Source organism: Dipodomys merriami, unplaced genomic scaffold (genome assembly GCF_024711535.1).
Source record: "Dipodomys merriami isolate MVZ:Mamm:240054 unplaced genomic scaffold, mDipMer1.0.p SCAF_71, whole genome shotgun sequence".
Classification (NCBI taxonomy): domain Eukaryota; kingdom Metazoa; phylum Chordata; class Mammalia; order Rodentia; family Heteromyidae; genus Dipodomys; species Dipodomys merriami.
In genome coordinates, this window is record NW_027206302.1 from 1,483,060 (window position 1) to 1,498,384 (window position 15,325).

At 46.7% G+C, this 15,325-nt stretch overlaps 1 protein-coding gene across 2 annotated transcripts in view; it reads left to right on the forward strand.

Annotated features, from left to right (window-relative positions):
• Positions 1 to 13,867, forward strand: part of Lck (LCK proto-oncogene, Src family tyrosine kinase) — a 31,501-nt gene extending 17,634 nt beyond the window's left edge. For both annotated transcript variants that reach the window (XM_070008982.1, XM_070008983.1), the window contains 9 exons: positions 182 to 280; positions 412 to 515; positions 757 to 906; positions 1,163 to 1,315; positions 1,450 to 1,629; positions 6,595 to 6,671; positions 6,749 to 6,902; positions 6,986 to 7,117; positions 11,579 to 13,867. In XM_070008982.1, the coding sequence (XP_069865083.1) occupies positions 182 to 280; positions 412 to 515; positions 757 to 906; positions 1,163 to 1,315; positions 1,450 to 1,629; positions 6,595 to 6,671; positions 6,749 to 6,902; positions 6,986 to 7,117; positions 11,579 to 11,781 (1,252 nt within the window). In that variant the 3' untranslated portion in view covers positions 11,782 to 13,867. The remainder of the gene's footprint in view (positions 1 to 181; positions 281 to 411; positions 516 to 756; positions 907 to 1,162; positions 1,316 to 1,449; positions 1,630 to 6,594; positions 6,672 to 6,748; positions 6,903 to 6,985; positions 7,118 to 11,578) is intronic.
• Positions 13,868 to 15,325: the final 1,458 nt, after the last annotated feature.

The window sequence follows — 15,325 nt, forward strand, 5'->3', positions numbered from 1 at the left end:
CCACTCACCCTGCGAGGGGCCGGGCCCGGCTCTCTCGGCTCTCCTGCAGCCCTGATGGCCCTGAGCTTGGGATAAGGGCTTTGGGGTCAGAATGGGAGGCTCCAGAGTGCTGATCGGGGGACGGGGTGGGACTGGGGTTCCCTGAGACGCCTGCCGACCGCCTCCATGACTCCACCACCAGGAGCGGCGAATGGTGGAAGGCGCAGTCCCTGACCACCGGCCGGGAAGGTTTCATCCCCTTCAACTTCGTGGCCAAAGCCAACAGCCTGGAGCCTGAGCCGTGAGTGGGGCCCCGTCGTGGGGGTGCGTGGGGAGCCTGTGTAAGGTAGGAGTGGCCCTGTGATTGATTGCCTGAGGGGGATAGAAGAGGGACCGGTCCAAAGCCCATGGTTTCCCTTCTGCCCTGCGCAGCTGGTTCTTCAAGAACCTGGGCCGCAAGGACGCAGAGCGGCAGCTTCTGGCGCCCGGGAACACGCACGGCTCCTTCCTGATCCGGGAGAGCGAGAGCACCGCGGGTGAGCGGCTGGGCGGGGCTCTGCGGGGCGGGGCTTCTGGTCTGTGGGCGGGGTCGCAGTGGGCGGGGTCTCGATGGGGGCGGATACGATCCCAGTCTGACTACTGCACTGGGCGAAGAGATGCTGGAGGATTGAGCCCCTGTTAAAGGCAGGTGGTGGCAGCTGTGACTCACAGAGACCACCTCTTCCTCTCTTTTGCGTTTGATCGTTCATTCATCCGTCCATCCATTCTCTTGTTCAGGATCCTTTTCACTGTCAGTCCGGGATTTCGACCAGAACCAGGGAGAGGTGGTGAAACATTACAAGATCCGTAACCTGGACAATGGCGGCTTCTACATCTCCCCTCGCATCACTTTTACCGGCCTGCATGAACTGGTCCGCCATTACACCAGTGAGCTCTGGCAGGAACCCCTTAACTCTGTCCTGTCAGCTTGTCACCCATTAGTCATTCTCAGGGGTGCCCTCCAATCATCTTCCAGGGTACGTCTTCATTACCCGCAGGGGGTGAGGTGCAGTACCCGATCCTACAGCCCCAGATGTCAGATGACAGACCCATCAATCTATTTTCACCAGGATGAGATCTTGGGGCACGGGGGGAGGGGCAACCTCACATATTGACAGCCCTCTCCTCTCCTCCCTCCTCACAGATGCTTCTGACGGGCTGTGCACGCGGTTGAGCCGTCCCTGTCAGACCCAGAAGCCCCAGAAACCGTGGTGGGAGGACGAGTGGGAGGTTCCCAGGGAGAGTCTGAAGCTGGTGGAGCGACTGGGGGCTGGCCAGTTCGGGGAGGTGTGGATGGGTGAGTGTGGCCTTCCAGGACGGCTGGGAAAGAGGGGAGGATGTGCCCACCAAGATAGTGTCTGACGCAGTGCCCAGTGGCCTACCAAGGGCCTGGGCTCTGCAGCTTCTGCAATCCCTCCTGCCCTCACCCAGGGTACTACAATGGGCACACGAAGGTGGCAGTGAAGAGCCTGAAGCAAGGCAGCATGTCACCCGATGCCTTCCTGGCCGAGGCCAACCTCATGAAGCAGCTACAGCACCAGCGCCTGGTCAGGCTGTATGCAGTGGTCACCCAGGAACCCATCTACATCATCACGGAATACATGGAGAATGGTAGGTGCTACAGCCATGCTTGGCCGCTCGGGGTCGCTGTTGTCTCTTTCCTCTGGACTCTGGGTCTCTAGAGAAGCTTTCCTGGGTTTCTAACATTCATCTCCAGAGGAGAGAAAATGAAGTGTTTACCAGAGCCTGGTGGAGAACCTCGCCTAAGGTGTCAGGAGAACATTTGCCCTGATTTTCTCTGACCTGCGGTTCCTTTTGCTTTCTTCCAAGACCTATCTGATCTCAGGATGCTCAATCTCAGAAAATGAGGGGTTTCTAGCCCCATTTCTCTTCTCTCTGCCTTGAGCATTGGCAGGGAAAATTTGCCCCAAAGACTCTTTTTAAATTCCGGGTGAACCCTCTCCACTTAACTTGGACATCTTCTGGGCAGAGTGAGAATCCCAATAATAAGATAGACACATAGGCTATGCACCAGTGCCTCTGGCCTATAATATTAGGTGCTCAAGAGGCTGAGATTAGAGGATCATGGTTCTAAGCCAGCCCAGCCAGACAAATCCAAGGGACTCTCCAATTAACCGGCAAAAATTTGAAAGTGGAGGTGTGGCTTAAGTATTAGAGTACTAGCTTTTAAAAAAAAATTTTTTTTTTGGTTAGTTGTAGTACTTGAATTCAGGGCCTGGGCCACTATCCTTGAGCACTTTTTTTTGCTCAAGGCTAGTGCTCTACCACTTTGAGCCACGGCAGTACTTCTGGTTTTCGGGTGGTTAACTGGAGATAATAGTGTCACAGACTATCTTGCCTAGGCTGGCTTTGAACCATGATACTCTGGTCACAACCTCCTGAGTAGCTAGGATTAAAGGTATGAGCCACCAGTGCCCAGCTAGAGCACCAGCTTTGAGTGGAAAAAGAATATAAGCAAGAGTGGGAGGCCCTGAGTTCAAGCTCCAATATTATTACTAAAAAAGCAAAAGAAAAAAAGAGGAGGGGGTTGGGAATGTGGCTTAGTGGTAAAGTGCTTTCCTAGCATGCATGAAGCCCTGGATTCAATTCCTCACATACACAGAAAAAGCCAGAAGTGGCACTGTGGCTCAAGTGGTAGAGTGCTAGACTTGAGCAAAAGAAGCTCAGGGACAGTGCCTAACCCCTGAGTTCAAGTCCCAGGACTGGAAAAATATATGTGTGTGTGTGTGTGTGTGTGTGTGTGTGTGTGTGTGTTTCTAGGCTCAGCTTTAATCACACTGATTTGCTGGATACAATATGAACTATATCTAATACTTAATTTCCCTAAGAACAACAACAGAAATCTAAAGGGCTCATCCTGAAATAATATAGTATATCCATCTAGGGCCCTAGAGTCTGACTGCTTGGTGAGAGTCATGGATTTGGGTTAATCACATTGCTTCTTCTGCCATGGTTTTCTTATCTGCAAAATGCTGGTGCAAATCCAATAGCAACTTCCTTGATGGGTCTTTGTAAGGATGAATTAGGACAGTACTGACCCTAAATTTGTCCTAATCTGGCTCTGATAACAAGCTGTTTAATTGGCTAGTGGGCTATGGGAATTTCAAATAGGTTTTATCATGGGTGCCAATTTCTTTTTTGTGTGCTCTACCATTAAGCTACAGTTTCACTTCTGACTTTTTTTTTTGTAGTAAATTAGTGATAGGAATCTCACAGACGGGGCTGGGAAGTTGGCTCAGTGGTAGAGCGCTTGCCTTGCATGCCTGAGGCCCTGGGTTCGATTCCTCAGCACCACATAAGCAAAAGAAAAAAGCCGGAAGTGGCGCTATGGCTCAAGTGGTAGAGCGCTAGCCTTGAGCTGAAGAGCTGAGGGATAGCACTCAGGCCCAGAGTTCAGGCCCCACGACTGGACCCAAAAAAAAAAAAAAAAGAATCTCACAGACTTTCCTGCCCAGGCTGGCTTTGAACTAAGATCCTCAGAGCTGAGCTTCTTGAATAGCTAGGATTACTGGTGTGAACCACCAGCCCTCCACTTTGTAGTGCTAAGTTGGGAAAGATTCTGAGGTTCATTGGAAGTTCATTGGAATTGATAGGGATATCTGAAGTTAATCAAGAAGTGGTAGTATATGGACACAAATTTGATGTGTCTGAATGTGTGTGTGTGTGTGTGTGTGTGTGTGTGTGTGTGTGTGTGTGTGTGTGTGCATGTGCTTGTGTGCTGGTTCTGAAGCGTTTTTGTTGTGGTTGTTTGTCCTGGTCCTTGAAATCGGGGCCTGGTCACTGTCCCTGAGCTCTTTTTTCTCAAAGCTAGCACTCTGCCACTTTGAACCACAGTACCATGAACAGTTTTCTGGTGGTTAATTGGAGATAAGAGTCTCACATCACAGGCTTTTCTGCCTGGACTGGCTTTGAATGATGATCCTTAGATCTCAGCCTCCTAAGTAGTTAAGATTATAGGTATTTGGCGATGGGAAGGTGGCTCAGTGGTAGAGTGCTTGCCATGCATGCATGAGGCCCTGGGTTCAATTCTTCAGCACCACATAAGCAGAAAAAGCCAAAAGTGGGGCTGAGGCTCAAGTGGTAGAGCGCTGGTCTACAGCTGAAGAGCTGGGGGACAGCACCCAGGACCAGAGTTTAGGCCCCACAACCAACAACAACAACCAAAAAAAGATTATAGGTATGAGCCACCAGCACCTGTCTAGTTCTGAAGCTTGAACTCAAGGCCTTACACTCTTGCTTTGTTCATGGCTGGAGCTTTACCTCTCAGGCCGAATCTATTTCTGGCTTTTTTTCTGGTTAATTGGAAGTAAGAATCTCATGAACATCCCTGCCTGGGCTGGCCTTTTCACTATAATTCTTAGATCATAGCCCCCTGAGGAGCTAGGATTATAGGAATGAGCCAGCAGTGCCTAGGCTGAGGCCTTTTGTCTTTGGTGACTAATTCAGCACTTCTGGTAGGGACAGTCAGCCTATGGGGTTTCGTCTCTTAGAAAGGGGTGAGTACCTAGCAGCATCTATCATGGACTTCTTTACAGCTTCCCTCTAGTGCTAGACAGGTGATCCCTCAGGCCTCTAGATGCACTTTCCATTCAGTTCAGTACTGGGCACTGGAAAATTGGATGGATGGGGCAAGATTCATTTTGGGGGGACAGCAGTAGGCTATCAGCTTCATATTCCTTTCTCATTTAGCTTTCTTGCTAAGGCTGGTTTTCTACTACTTGAGGCATACCTCCTCTTCCAGCTTTTTGCTGGTTAGCTGAAGGTAAGAGTCTCTTGGCTTTGTTTGCCCAGCTATTCAAACCCTGATTTTTGTACCTCAGTTTCCTGAATAGCTATGATTATAGGTGTGAGCCACTGGTACCCAGCTGAAACAAGACTTGCTGTCAAGGAAACCTGATTTTAGTTATTATAGATACTGAGAAAACCAGTTTGTGCCAGCATGCCATAGGAATGTAGAAGATGATGCAATATATTACTCCTGGTAGGAGGCTTCCTAGAAGAGCAGTCTGGCTGAATCATGAAGATAAAGCAAACATTTTTAGCATACAAGGATAAAATAGAAATTTATCTAATGGTCTATGAAGAATACTCTATGAAGAATCTGGGGGGGCATTGGTGGCTCACACCTAAAATCCTAGCCATTTACCAAGCTAAGATCTGAAGATCACAGTTTGAAGCCAGCCCAGGCAAGAAAAATTTGTGAGACTCATATCTCTAAATAACCACCAAAATCTGGAAAGAGAGCTGTGATTTAAGAGGTGGAGCATACATAGAATTCACAAACCGTATAGACCATGATAATGACATTTTGCCTTTGAAAGTTAAAATGTGTTTGTGACTCTAAGTATCACTATTCCACAATACTATGAAATATGTAAAAAAATTATATAATCACCTAATCTCAAAAAAAGTGAGAGAAGGGATGGGTTAAGAGAGATGGGTGACAATGTTGTCAGACACTTTGTACTCATATACTGTTTTGTAGAATGGGAACTTCTTTGTACAACTACATAAAGATTAAAAAAAAAAAAGAGGCCAAGCACCAGTGGCTCACATCTATAATCCTAGTTACTCAGGAGGCTGAGATCTGAGGATATGGTTTAAAGCCAGCCCCGGCAGGAAAGCTGAGACTTTTATCTCCAATAAACCACTAGAAAACTGGAAGTGGCGCTTTGGCTCAAGTGGTAGAGTGCTAGCCTTGAGCTGAAGAGCTGAGGGATAGTGCCCAAGCCCAGAGTTCACCTCCCATGACTGACAAAAAAAAAAAAAAAAAAAGAGTTAGAACATAGCCTTGAGTCAAAAAAAGAAAAAAAGTTCAGGGACAGTATCCAGGCCCTAAGTTCAAGTTCTAGGACCAGCATACACACACACACACACACACACACACACACACACACACACAGAATCTGAAAAGGGTCCCTGTTGGGTAGAGTGAGAAAGGCAGGGTAGGGGAAAAGTCTAAGAGTGGACCACATAGGGCTTTGGATGCCCAGCTGAAGAGTTTGGACTCTGCCCTATTACTGACTAGAGGCCAATAGATCCCTTAAGTGGTACCTCATTCCAGCCTGCCAAAAAAGGCCTCCCCACATCCCAAGCATCCTCATCCTGAACAGATATGCTTCACTTTTTTCTTCCTTCCTTCCCTCCCTCCTTCCCTCCCTTTCTTTCTTTCTTTCTTTCTTTCTTTTCTTTTTTTGTCGGTTGTGGGGCTTGAACTCAGGGCCTAGGCACTGTCTTTGAGCCTCTTTGTGCTCAAGGCTAATGCTCTACCACTTGAGCCACAGCACCACTTCCATTTTTCTGGTGTTTTATTGGAGATAAGAGGATTCTCACAGGGACTTTCCTGTCTGGGCTGGCTTTGAACCATGATCCTCAGAGCTCAGCCTCCTGAGTAGCTAGTATTATAGGCGTGAGCCACCAGGACCTGGCACAGTTCATTTCTTAGTCTTCCTTTCTACAAGTCAGGTACCACTTCCAGAATCCACATAGGTTAATATAGGTCTAAGGACCTTCTGTGGGCACCATGTGCCAACAAATCTTTGCTTCTGTCCACAGGGAGCCTGGTGGATTTCCTCAAGACCTCCTCAGGCATCAAATTGACCATCAACAAACTACTGGACATGGCAGCTCAAGTAAGGGGATTGGTGAGGGGCTGGGAAGGTGTACAGGCCAGTAGGGTGAGGACTGCTCACCTATATTTGTCCTGTAGATTGCAGAAGGCATGGCATTCATTGAAGAGCAGAACTACATCCATCGTGACCTAAGGGCTGCCAACATCTTGGTGTCTGACACCCTAAGCTGTAAGATCGCAGACTTCGGCCTAGCACGTCTGATTGAAGACAATGAGTATACAGCCAGGGAGGGTAGGTGTGGGCTAGGAAGGAGGGCTGGAGCCTGCAGGGTCTGACCAGGCAGACCCAGGAGACTTTACTCTGTGTCCTTCCAGGGGCCAAATTTCCCATTAAGTGGACAGCACCAGAAGCCATTAACTATGGGACCTTCACCATCAAGTCAGATGTGTGGTCTTTTGGGATCCTGCTGACAGAGATTGTCACCCATGGCCGCATCCCTTACCCAGGTCAGTACCATGGGGAAAAACTGAAAGGTCCATGAATCTGGAAGGTCAGCGAATCTGTTCTCCCACTCACTGGGCCCCAGGCTCAGAATCTGAAACGTTTAGCTTGCTTCTCTATCCTCTCAGGGAAATGATTTCTACATCAAGACTGGCTTCCTGCTCTGGATCTGTATCTTCTTCTCCCTTCAGTAACCTAGTTCTGGTACTGGCTGCCTAGAATGGTAGAAGTGGATGTAGCCTCTGTGGCCAGAGGCCTGCTCTTTTTTTTGTGTGTGTGTGTGTGTGTGTGTGTGTGTGTGTGTGTGTGTGTGTGTGTGTGTGTGTGTGTGTGTGTGTGTGTGTGTGTGTGTGTGTGTGTGTGTGTGTGTGTGTGTGTGTGTGTGTGTGTGTGTGTAGCTGTCTCCGAACTATTTTTGGCTCAAGGCTCTACCACTTGAATCACAGCTCCACTTCTGTTTTTTGGGTTTTTTTTTTTGCTTTGCTCATTAATTGGAGGTTAGAGTCTCATGGACTTTCCTGCCTGGGCTGGCTTCAAATGGTGATCCTCAGATCTCAGCCTGCTGAGTAGCCAGGATTACAGGCATGAACCATTGGAACTCCACTCTCTTTCTCTTCCTCTTCCTCTTCCTTTCCTTCTCTCTCTCTCTCTCTCTTTCTCTCTCTCTCATTCTCTCTCTCTTTGCTTTCTTCTTTCCTCTCCCTCTCCCTGACTTTTTCTCTCCTCTCTCTCTCCTCTCTTTCTCCTTTCCTTCCCTCCTTCCTTTGGTGGCAGTGCTGGGGCTTGACCTTAAGGTCTCATGCTCTTGCTTAGCTTTTTTGCTCAAGACTAGTATACTACCACTTTAACCACACTTCCATTACAGCCTTTTGCTGGTTAATTAGAGATAAGAGTCTCATGATTTGTTTTCCTGGACTGGCTTTGAACTACAATCCTTAGATCTCAAATTGCTGAGTATCTAGGATTACAAGTGTGAGCCACAGATACCTGGTTTAAGGCCAGGCCACTGTCCACTTATCAGACTGGCAACTACTAAGTTTAGTTTTGATCAGATCGTTCTTTTTTTCTCTATCTTATGTATGAGATTAAAGCAGTTCATACCCTTACTGAGCTATTATTAGTCCTCACTTTGGACAAGTCATGCCATCTTTCTGATCCTCAGTTTCCTGATATGAGAAAATAGATTTTGTGAAGATCTTGATGGCTACAGTAGATGCTCATTAGACACTGGCTTTTCTTCCACTGAATCTAAAGGAGAGAGTAGAGATTTGGTGGTTCATGCTACCTGGAAGGCAGAGATCAGGAAAATCTTGGTTTGAGGCCCAGCCTGGGTAAAAAGTTAGCAAGACCCTCATTTCAACAAACAATCTTGGCATGGTAGTTCATTTCTATCATCTCAGCTAGGGAGAAGCATAGGTAGGAGGATCATGGATGGCTGAATAGTGGTCCCAGCAAAAACTCAGGACCTTCCTTTTAAAAAAATTACAGCAAAAACTGGATGGGGGGGCAGGGTTTGGAGATGTGGCTCGAGTGGCAGAATGGCTGCCTAGCAAGTTCAAGGCCCTGAGTATAAATCCTAGTACTGCAAAAGAAATAAATACTAAGACTTATAAACAAGTACTCCCCCAGCATGCCTTCCATTTCCTGGACAAGTCTATTAACTCCAAATTCAGCCAAGATGGGCAAAAAGATTTTCTCCCTGGTGCTGAGGATCAAAGCTGGGGCCTGTGCATGCTAGGCAAGTGACCTGCCACTGAACTACACCTCCAGCATCTGGGTGGAATTTTTTTTTTTTTTTTGCCAGTCATGGGGACTGAACTCTGGGCCTGGGTGCTGTCCTTGTGCTCTGCAGATCAAGACTAGCGCTCTACCACTTGAGCCACAGTGCCACTTCTGGCTTTTTCTGCTTATGTGGTGCTGTGGAATTGAACCCAGGGCCTCATGCATGCAAGGCAAGCACTCTACCACTGAGCCACCTTCCCAGCCCCACTTCCAGATTTTTTTGTTTATGTGGCACTGAGGAATCAAACCCAGGGCTTCGTGCATGCTAGGCAAGCATTTTACCTCTAGGCCACATTCCCAGCCCGGGTGGAATTTTTTTTAAAGGAACTTGCTAGGAAGCTCTGGGGAAAGAAGACACCATATTGGTAGGAGAGAGAGAGAGAGAGAGGGAGAGAGAGGGAGAGAGAGAGAGAGAGAGAGAGAGAGAGAGAGAGAGAGAGAGAGAGAGAGAGAGAAAAGAAGCGAGAGAAAGACAGAGAGTGTGTACTGGGGCTTGAACTCAGGGCCTGGGGGCCATAATAACAATAAAATCTAAAAAACAAAAAGAGGAAAACAAGCAGAAAAAAACATGTGATAAATGGCAGATGACACATGACATTGGGGTCAGGGTCAAGATGAGGAAAAGCAGGGACCTCAGTGAACTTCATCTGTTCTAGCCGATGATCCCCATTAAGGTATGGAAGGGTCCAAAACACAGATCTTCTATTGTTTTCCAAGAGAAGCCAAAAGTTGATGTTTTAGAAAACTCTGCTTATTTCTAAATATATGTGATTCAATTTGTTTTACAATAACAAATGAACCAAACTAAAGTGTGTGGGCTATATATAGGCTGAGTTTAGTCTCTGACTGAACACTTGACTCTAGCTACAGATGTTTGGTACTCTGGCCTCCATCTTTTGATGTCCTCATTTTAAAGTATGGAAGACCCAAAGGTAAATGCCTCACAGAAGCCAGGCCTGGGTAAAAGGGGAAGGGTTGTCTCTTTAGACCAAGGTCTAGTCCCAAGCTTTGCAGAAATAAAACTAGTTTGCCAGGAACAAAGTTGAGTCTTTGGGGACCATTTGCCTTTGTCCTCTCTCAAGAGACTAAAGGAGAAACCAGTGGTTGCATGGGTAATTGAGGAACATCTGTGTTATTGTTATCACCACTCTGTTCCTCAGAGCAGCTCTTCTGAGATCTATATGGCAGAAGCTCCTTCTGTAGGACCTTGAAAGAACCAAAAACTATTTTATCTGGGTCATGGTGTATGTGTTGGGGTGGGGGGATGGGTGGATCTTCTCAGCCCAAGGCAGGGTCTACTCTGCTGAAGTCTAGGGTCAATCTGGTGTCTAGATGCACATCTGATGTACCAAGTGTCAAAGCTAGAAGTGTCCTACCATGGGTATACCCTGGCTATGGGCTCCCTGAGTCCTAATCACTCCATCATTCTCTTCACAATAATAATTACAGATACCTGTTATGAAGGATCTCCTGTCCAGCCACTATACCTAGTACATGTGTGTGTGTGCATGTCTGTGTCAGGACACTATACTTGGTACTTGAGTGTGTGTGTGTGTGTGTGTGTGTGTGTGTGTGTGTGTGTGTGTGTGTGTGTGTGTGTGTGTGAGGCAGTACTGGGGCTTGAACTCAGGGCCTGGGTGCCCTGCTATCAAGGATAACATTCTACAGCTCTACCTCTTGAGCCACACCTCCACTTCTGTTTTGTTGTGTTTTGCTGGTCAATTGGAGCTAACACACTCACAGACTTCCCTGCCTGGGCTGCTTAAAACTTCAATCCTTAGATCATAGCCTCCTGAGTAGCTAGGATTACAAGTGTAAGCCACCAGCATCCAGCCATACTTGGTGCTTTATGTCACTATCTCACTTGCATCTTATAACCACTCAGCAAATCTACTTTCCAGATGTGGAAACTGAGGCTTACAGAAATGGCTCAGTTTGGATTCTAGAGCTAAATGTGTTGTTGAAGATATAATGTCTATCAGGTACTTCAAATGGTAAGGTACTTCAAATGGACTGCCATCCAAGAGGTTCTGCCAGTGTGGGCTATCATGGATGAAGACCAGTGTCTGTGCAGATTAGTCTTCACACCATTTCATTAAATATTCTGCATATCACCTATGTTATTTGGGTTTCTGCTAAAGTCAACTTAAAAAGAGGAAATGGCTGGGAATGTGGCTTAGTGGTAGAGTGCTTGCCTAGCATGCATGAAGCCCTGGGTTTAATTCCTCAGTACCACAAAAACAGAAAAAGCTGGAAGGGGCACGGTGCTAGCCTTGAGCAAAAGAACTCAGGCCCTGAGTTCAAGCCCCAGGACTGGCAAAAAAAAAAAAAAAAAAAAAAAAAAGAGGAAATGCTTCTTTTGGCTCACAGTTTCAAGGATCTGTTTATTTGGGTCTGTGGTCAGGCAGCATTTCATGTTGAGGAGCAAACTGCTCAACTTATGGCAACCAAGAAATAAAGTGAGGCAGAGAGGGGCTGTGGTCCCAGTATGGCTCTCAAGGGCAAGTCCCAACAATCTAACTTCCTCGCACTAGACTCCACCCACTAAAGGTTCCCTGGCTTCCCACTGGGTTGGGAACCGCACCTTTAACACATAGATCTTTGGAGGACATTCAAGGTACAAACTTTGCCTAGGCGCCTCCAAAGCCTGGAGACTTGATGACTTTTCTCCCATCAACCTCCAGGGATGACCAATCCTGAGGTGATTCAGAACCTGGAGCGAGGCTATCGAATGGTGCGTCCTGACAACTGTCCAGAGGAGCTGTACCACCTCATGATGATGTGCTGGAAGGAACGCCCAGAGGAGCGGCCCACCTTTGACTACCTGCGCAGTGTGCTGGAGGACTTCTTCACAGCCACAGAAGGCCAATATCAGCCTCAGCCTTGACAGATCTAGCTGCCTGGGGCCCTTCCCCTGTCTTAACACCCTAGTTTGGAGAGGTGGAGCTTTTGTGCCATACCAGTGGGACCTATGCACATCTGGACTGCACAACTGCACATGAATCTTGCCTATGTGCAACACACACACACACACACACACACACACACACACACACACACACACACACACAAAATCTTGTGTCTTTTACACATATCCCCTGGTTGTGTGGGCTCTTCACATGCATCTTCTATGTGTGGGACCCAGGCATGTATGTCTTAGACATTGTCTAAAATGTCTCTGAATCCTCCTGTTTCCCAAGACAGAGAGAGAGGAGAGGCTATGACTGATTCCTGCTTCTGCCACCAGTGTCTTTCCTCAGGTCATCTAGAAGCTCTTTGTAAGCTGGGATCTTTCCTAATGCCTTTGTGTGCCCTACCTCTGTGCCTGGCACACACACCAGGAGCTCAATAAATGTCTGTTCATAAAGGCTCTGCATCTCTTGGCTGCACTCCACATATTTTTCTTTTGGGGAAAAGTAGGGTTCAGAAGATGGAAATTTGGAAATTCTGACTTGGGATATGAGAAGAGATGAATGGATGCCTAGGGTTTTTTTTCCCAGCCCTGATGCTTCTGAGGCCTAAAAGGCTTACCCTGTAACTCTGCTGTATGAACTCTGTAAACCCCTTCTTATGGGACAGTGCTCTTCTTCCCTCCCCAGAGAATTCAGGGCAACGTTTATTAGGAACCTTCATATATAGGAAATAGTTTCTTTTTTCTTAATTTTTAAAATTTTACTTTTGTGTGTGTGTCCCAGTACTGGGGCTTAAATTTAGGGCCTTACACTTTTTTTTCTTTTTTTCTTCTTTGCTAGTCCTGGGGCTTGTGAACTCAGAGCCTAGGTGCTATCCCTGAGCTTCTTTTGCTCAAGGCTAGTACCCTACTACTTGAGCCACAGTACCACTTCCATGTTTTTTCTGTGTATGTGGTACTGAGGAATCAGACCCAGGACTTCATACATGCTAGGCAAGAACTGAGCCACATTCCCAGTCCCTAGGGTCTTACACTTCCACTTGGATTTTTTTGCTGGTACTATACACTTTGCCATAGCCCCACTTCTAGCTTTTTGCTAGTTAATTAGGAATAAAAGTCTCATGAACTTTTCTGCCTGGTCTGTGTTTGTATCATGAACCTCAGGTCTCAGCTTCCTGTGTACCTAGGATTATTGGCATGAGCACCAATACCTGGCTATACCAGCTTCCAGCTTGCTTGCTTGCTTGCTTGCTTGCTTCCTTTCTTTCTTTCTTTCGTTCTTTCGTTCATTCTTTCTTTCATGAATCTCAGGTCTCAGCTTCCTGTGTACCTAGGATTATAGGCATGAGTCACCAATGCCTGGCTATACCAGTTTCCAGCTTGCTTTCTCTCTCTTTCTTTCTTTCTTTCTTTCTTTCTTTCTTTCTTTCTTTCTTTCTTTCTTTCTTTCTTTCTTTCTTTCTTTCTTTCTTTCTTTCTTTGTTGTGAGGCTTGAACTCAGGGCCTGGGCACTGTCCCTGAACCTCTTTGTGCTCAAGACTAGCACTCTACCACTCGAGCCATGGTGCCCCTTCTGGTTTTTGAGTGATTAATTGGAGATAAGAGTCTCACACACTTTTCTGCTCCAGCTCTCTTTGAACCATGATCCTCAGATCTCAGCTTCCTTGTAGCTAGGATTACAGGCATGAGCCACCAGTGTCTGGCTAATACCAGCTTTTTTAAAGTAGACTAAATTAGCTAATTTACAAAACTGAGGAGATTTTATATAAATCTTCATATTTCTTTCTGCCTTTTCTTGAAAAAAAAAAAAAAAAAAAAGCAAAGCTGGCTACCTTGGGCCTACCTGTCTTCTTGGAGTTGAGGAGCGGGCATCTCATTCAGGTGAGCATTAACTCTCCCTCTGTAGGAGTCCCCTCCCCTCCCAGACCAGGAAACCAAGTGTTAGTAACTATGTATCATCAATATGTGCTGTTGTTTTTATAATAAAGAGGAAAATTCAAGGTTTTTTTTTGACATTTATAGTTTGATAAAGAGAAAAAAACATTAAAGATATCTGAACATGGTAATGTGTTTGACAAAGAAAAGTTTTTTCCTTCTTTCCTCCCCCACATTCTTTCCTTCCTTTCTTCTTTCCCCATTTTTCCTTTGTTGTTGTTGTTGTTGTTGTTCATAGGCTTGAACTCTGGGCCTGGGTGCTGTCCCTGTACTCTTCAGCTCAAGGTGAGTGCTCTGCCACTTGAGCCACAGCACCACTTCCAGTTTTCTAGGTTTATTGGAGATAAGAGTCTCAGGGACTTTCCTGCCGGGGCTGGCTTTGAAACTCAATCTTCAGATCTCAGCCTCCTGAGTAGTTAGGATTACAGGCGTGAGCCACCAGCACCCGGCTTCCTTTCTTTCTTTGTTTTGCTTTTTTTCTTTTTGATACTGAGTGCTACCACTGACCCAGGCCTTCAGTCCTTGTTTTGCTTTTGGAGACAAGGACTTAAACTGGAGATCCTCTTGTCTCAACTTCTTTTTTTTTTTGTCAGTCGTGGGGCCTGAACTCTGGGCCTGGGCACTGTCCCTCAGCTCTTCAGCTCAAGGCTAGCACTCTACTACTTGAGCCACAGCAACACTTCCAGCTTTTTCTGTTTATATGGTGCTGAGGAATCAAACCCAGGACCTCATGCATGTGAGGCAAGCACTCTACCATGAAGCCACTTCCCAGCCCCTCAACCTCTTGAATGCTGAGATTACAAGACAATGCCACTATGCCTGGCTCATATTTCTTTTGTGTGTGTGTGTGTGTGTGTGTGTGTGTGTGTGTGTGTGTGTGTGTGTGTGTGTGTATGTCCTGGGGCTTGAAACAGGACCTGGGCACTGTCCCTGAGCTTTTGCTCAAGGCTAGTGCTCTACCACTTTAGCTACAACCCCACTTCCAGCTTTTTGGTGGTTAATTGGAGATTGAGAGTTTCAGACTTTCTTCCCTGGGCTGGCTTTGAACTGTGATATTCAGATCTCAGCCTCTTGAGTAACTAGGATTATAGGTATGAGCCACCAGCACATGGCTTCATATTTCTTTTCTTTTCTTTCTCCTCTCCTCTCCATCCCCCCAGTCCTGGGGCTTGAACTCAGGGTTTGGGCACTGTCCCTGGGCTTCTTTTGCTCAAGGCTAGCACTCTACCACTTAAACCAACATTTTCTGTCTATGTGATATTGAGGAATTGAACCCAGGACTTGATGCACGTTAGGCAAGCACTCATCACTAAACCACATTCCCAGCCCCATGGCTTGACATTTCTTTCTTTCTTTCTTTTTTCTTTCTTTCTTTTTCTTTTCTTTTCTTCTTTTTTTGTTGGTCGTGGGGCTTGAACTCTGGGCCTGAGTGATGTCCCTGAGCTTCTTTTGCTCAAGGCTAGCATTCTACCTCTTGAGCCACAGCACCATTTCTGGCTTTTTCTGTTTATGTGGTGCTGAAGAATCAAATCCAGGGCCTCATGCATGCAAGGCAAGCACTCTACCACTGAGCCACCTTCCCAGC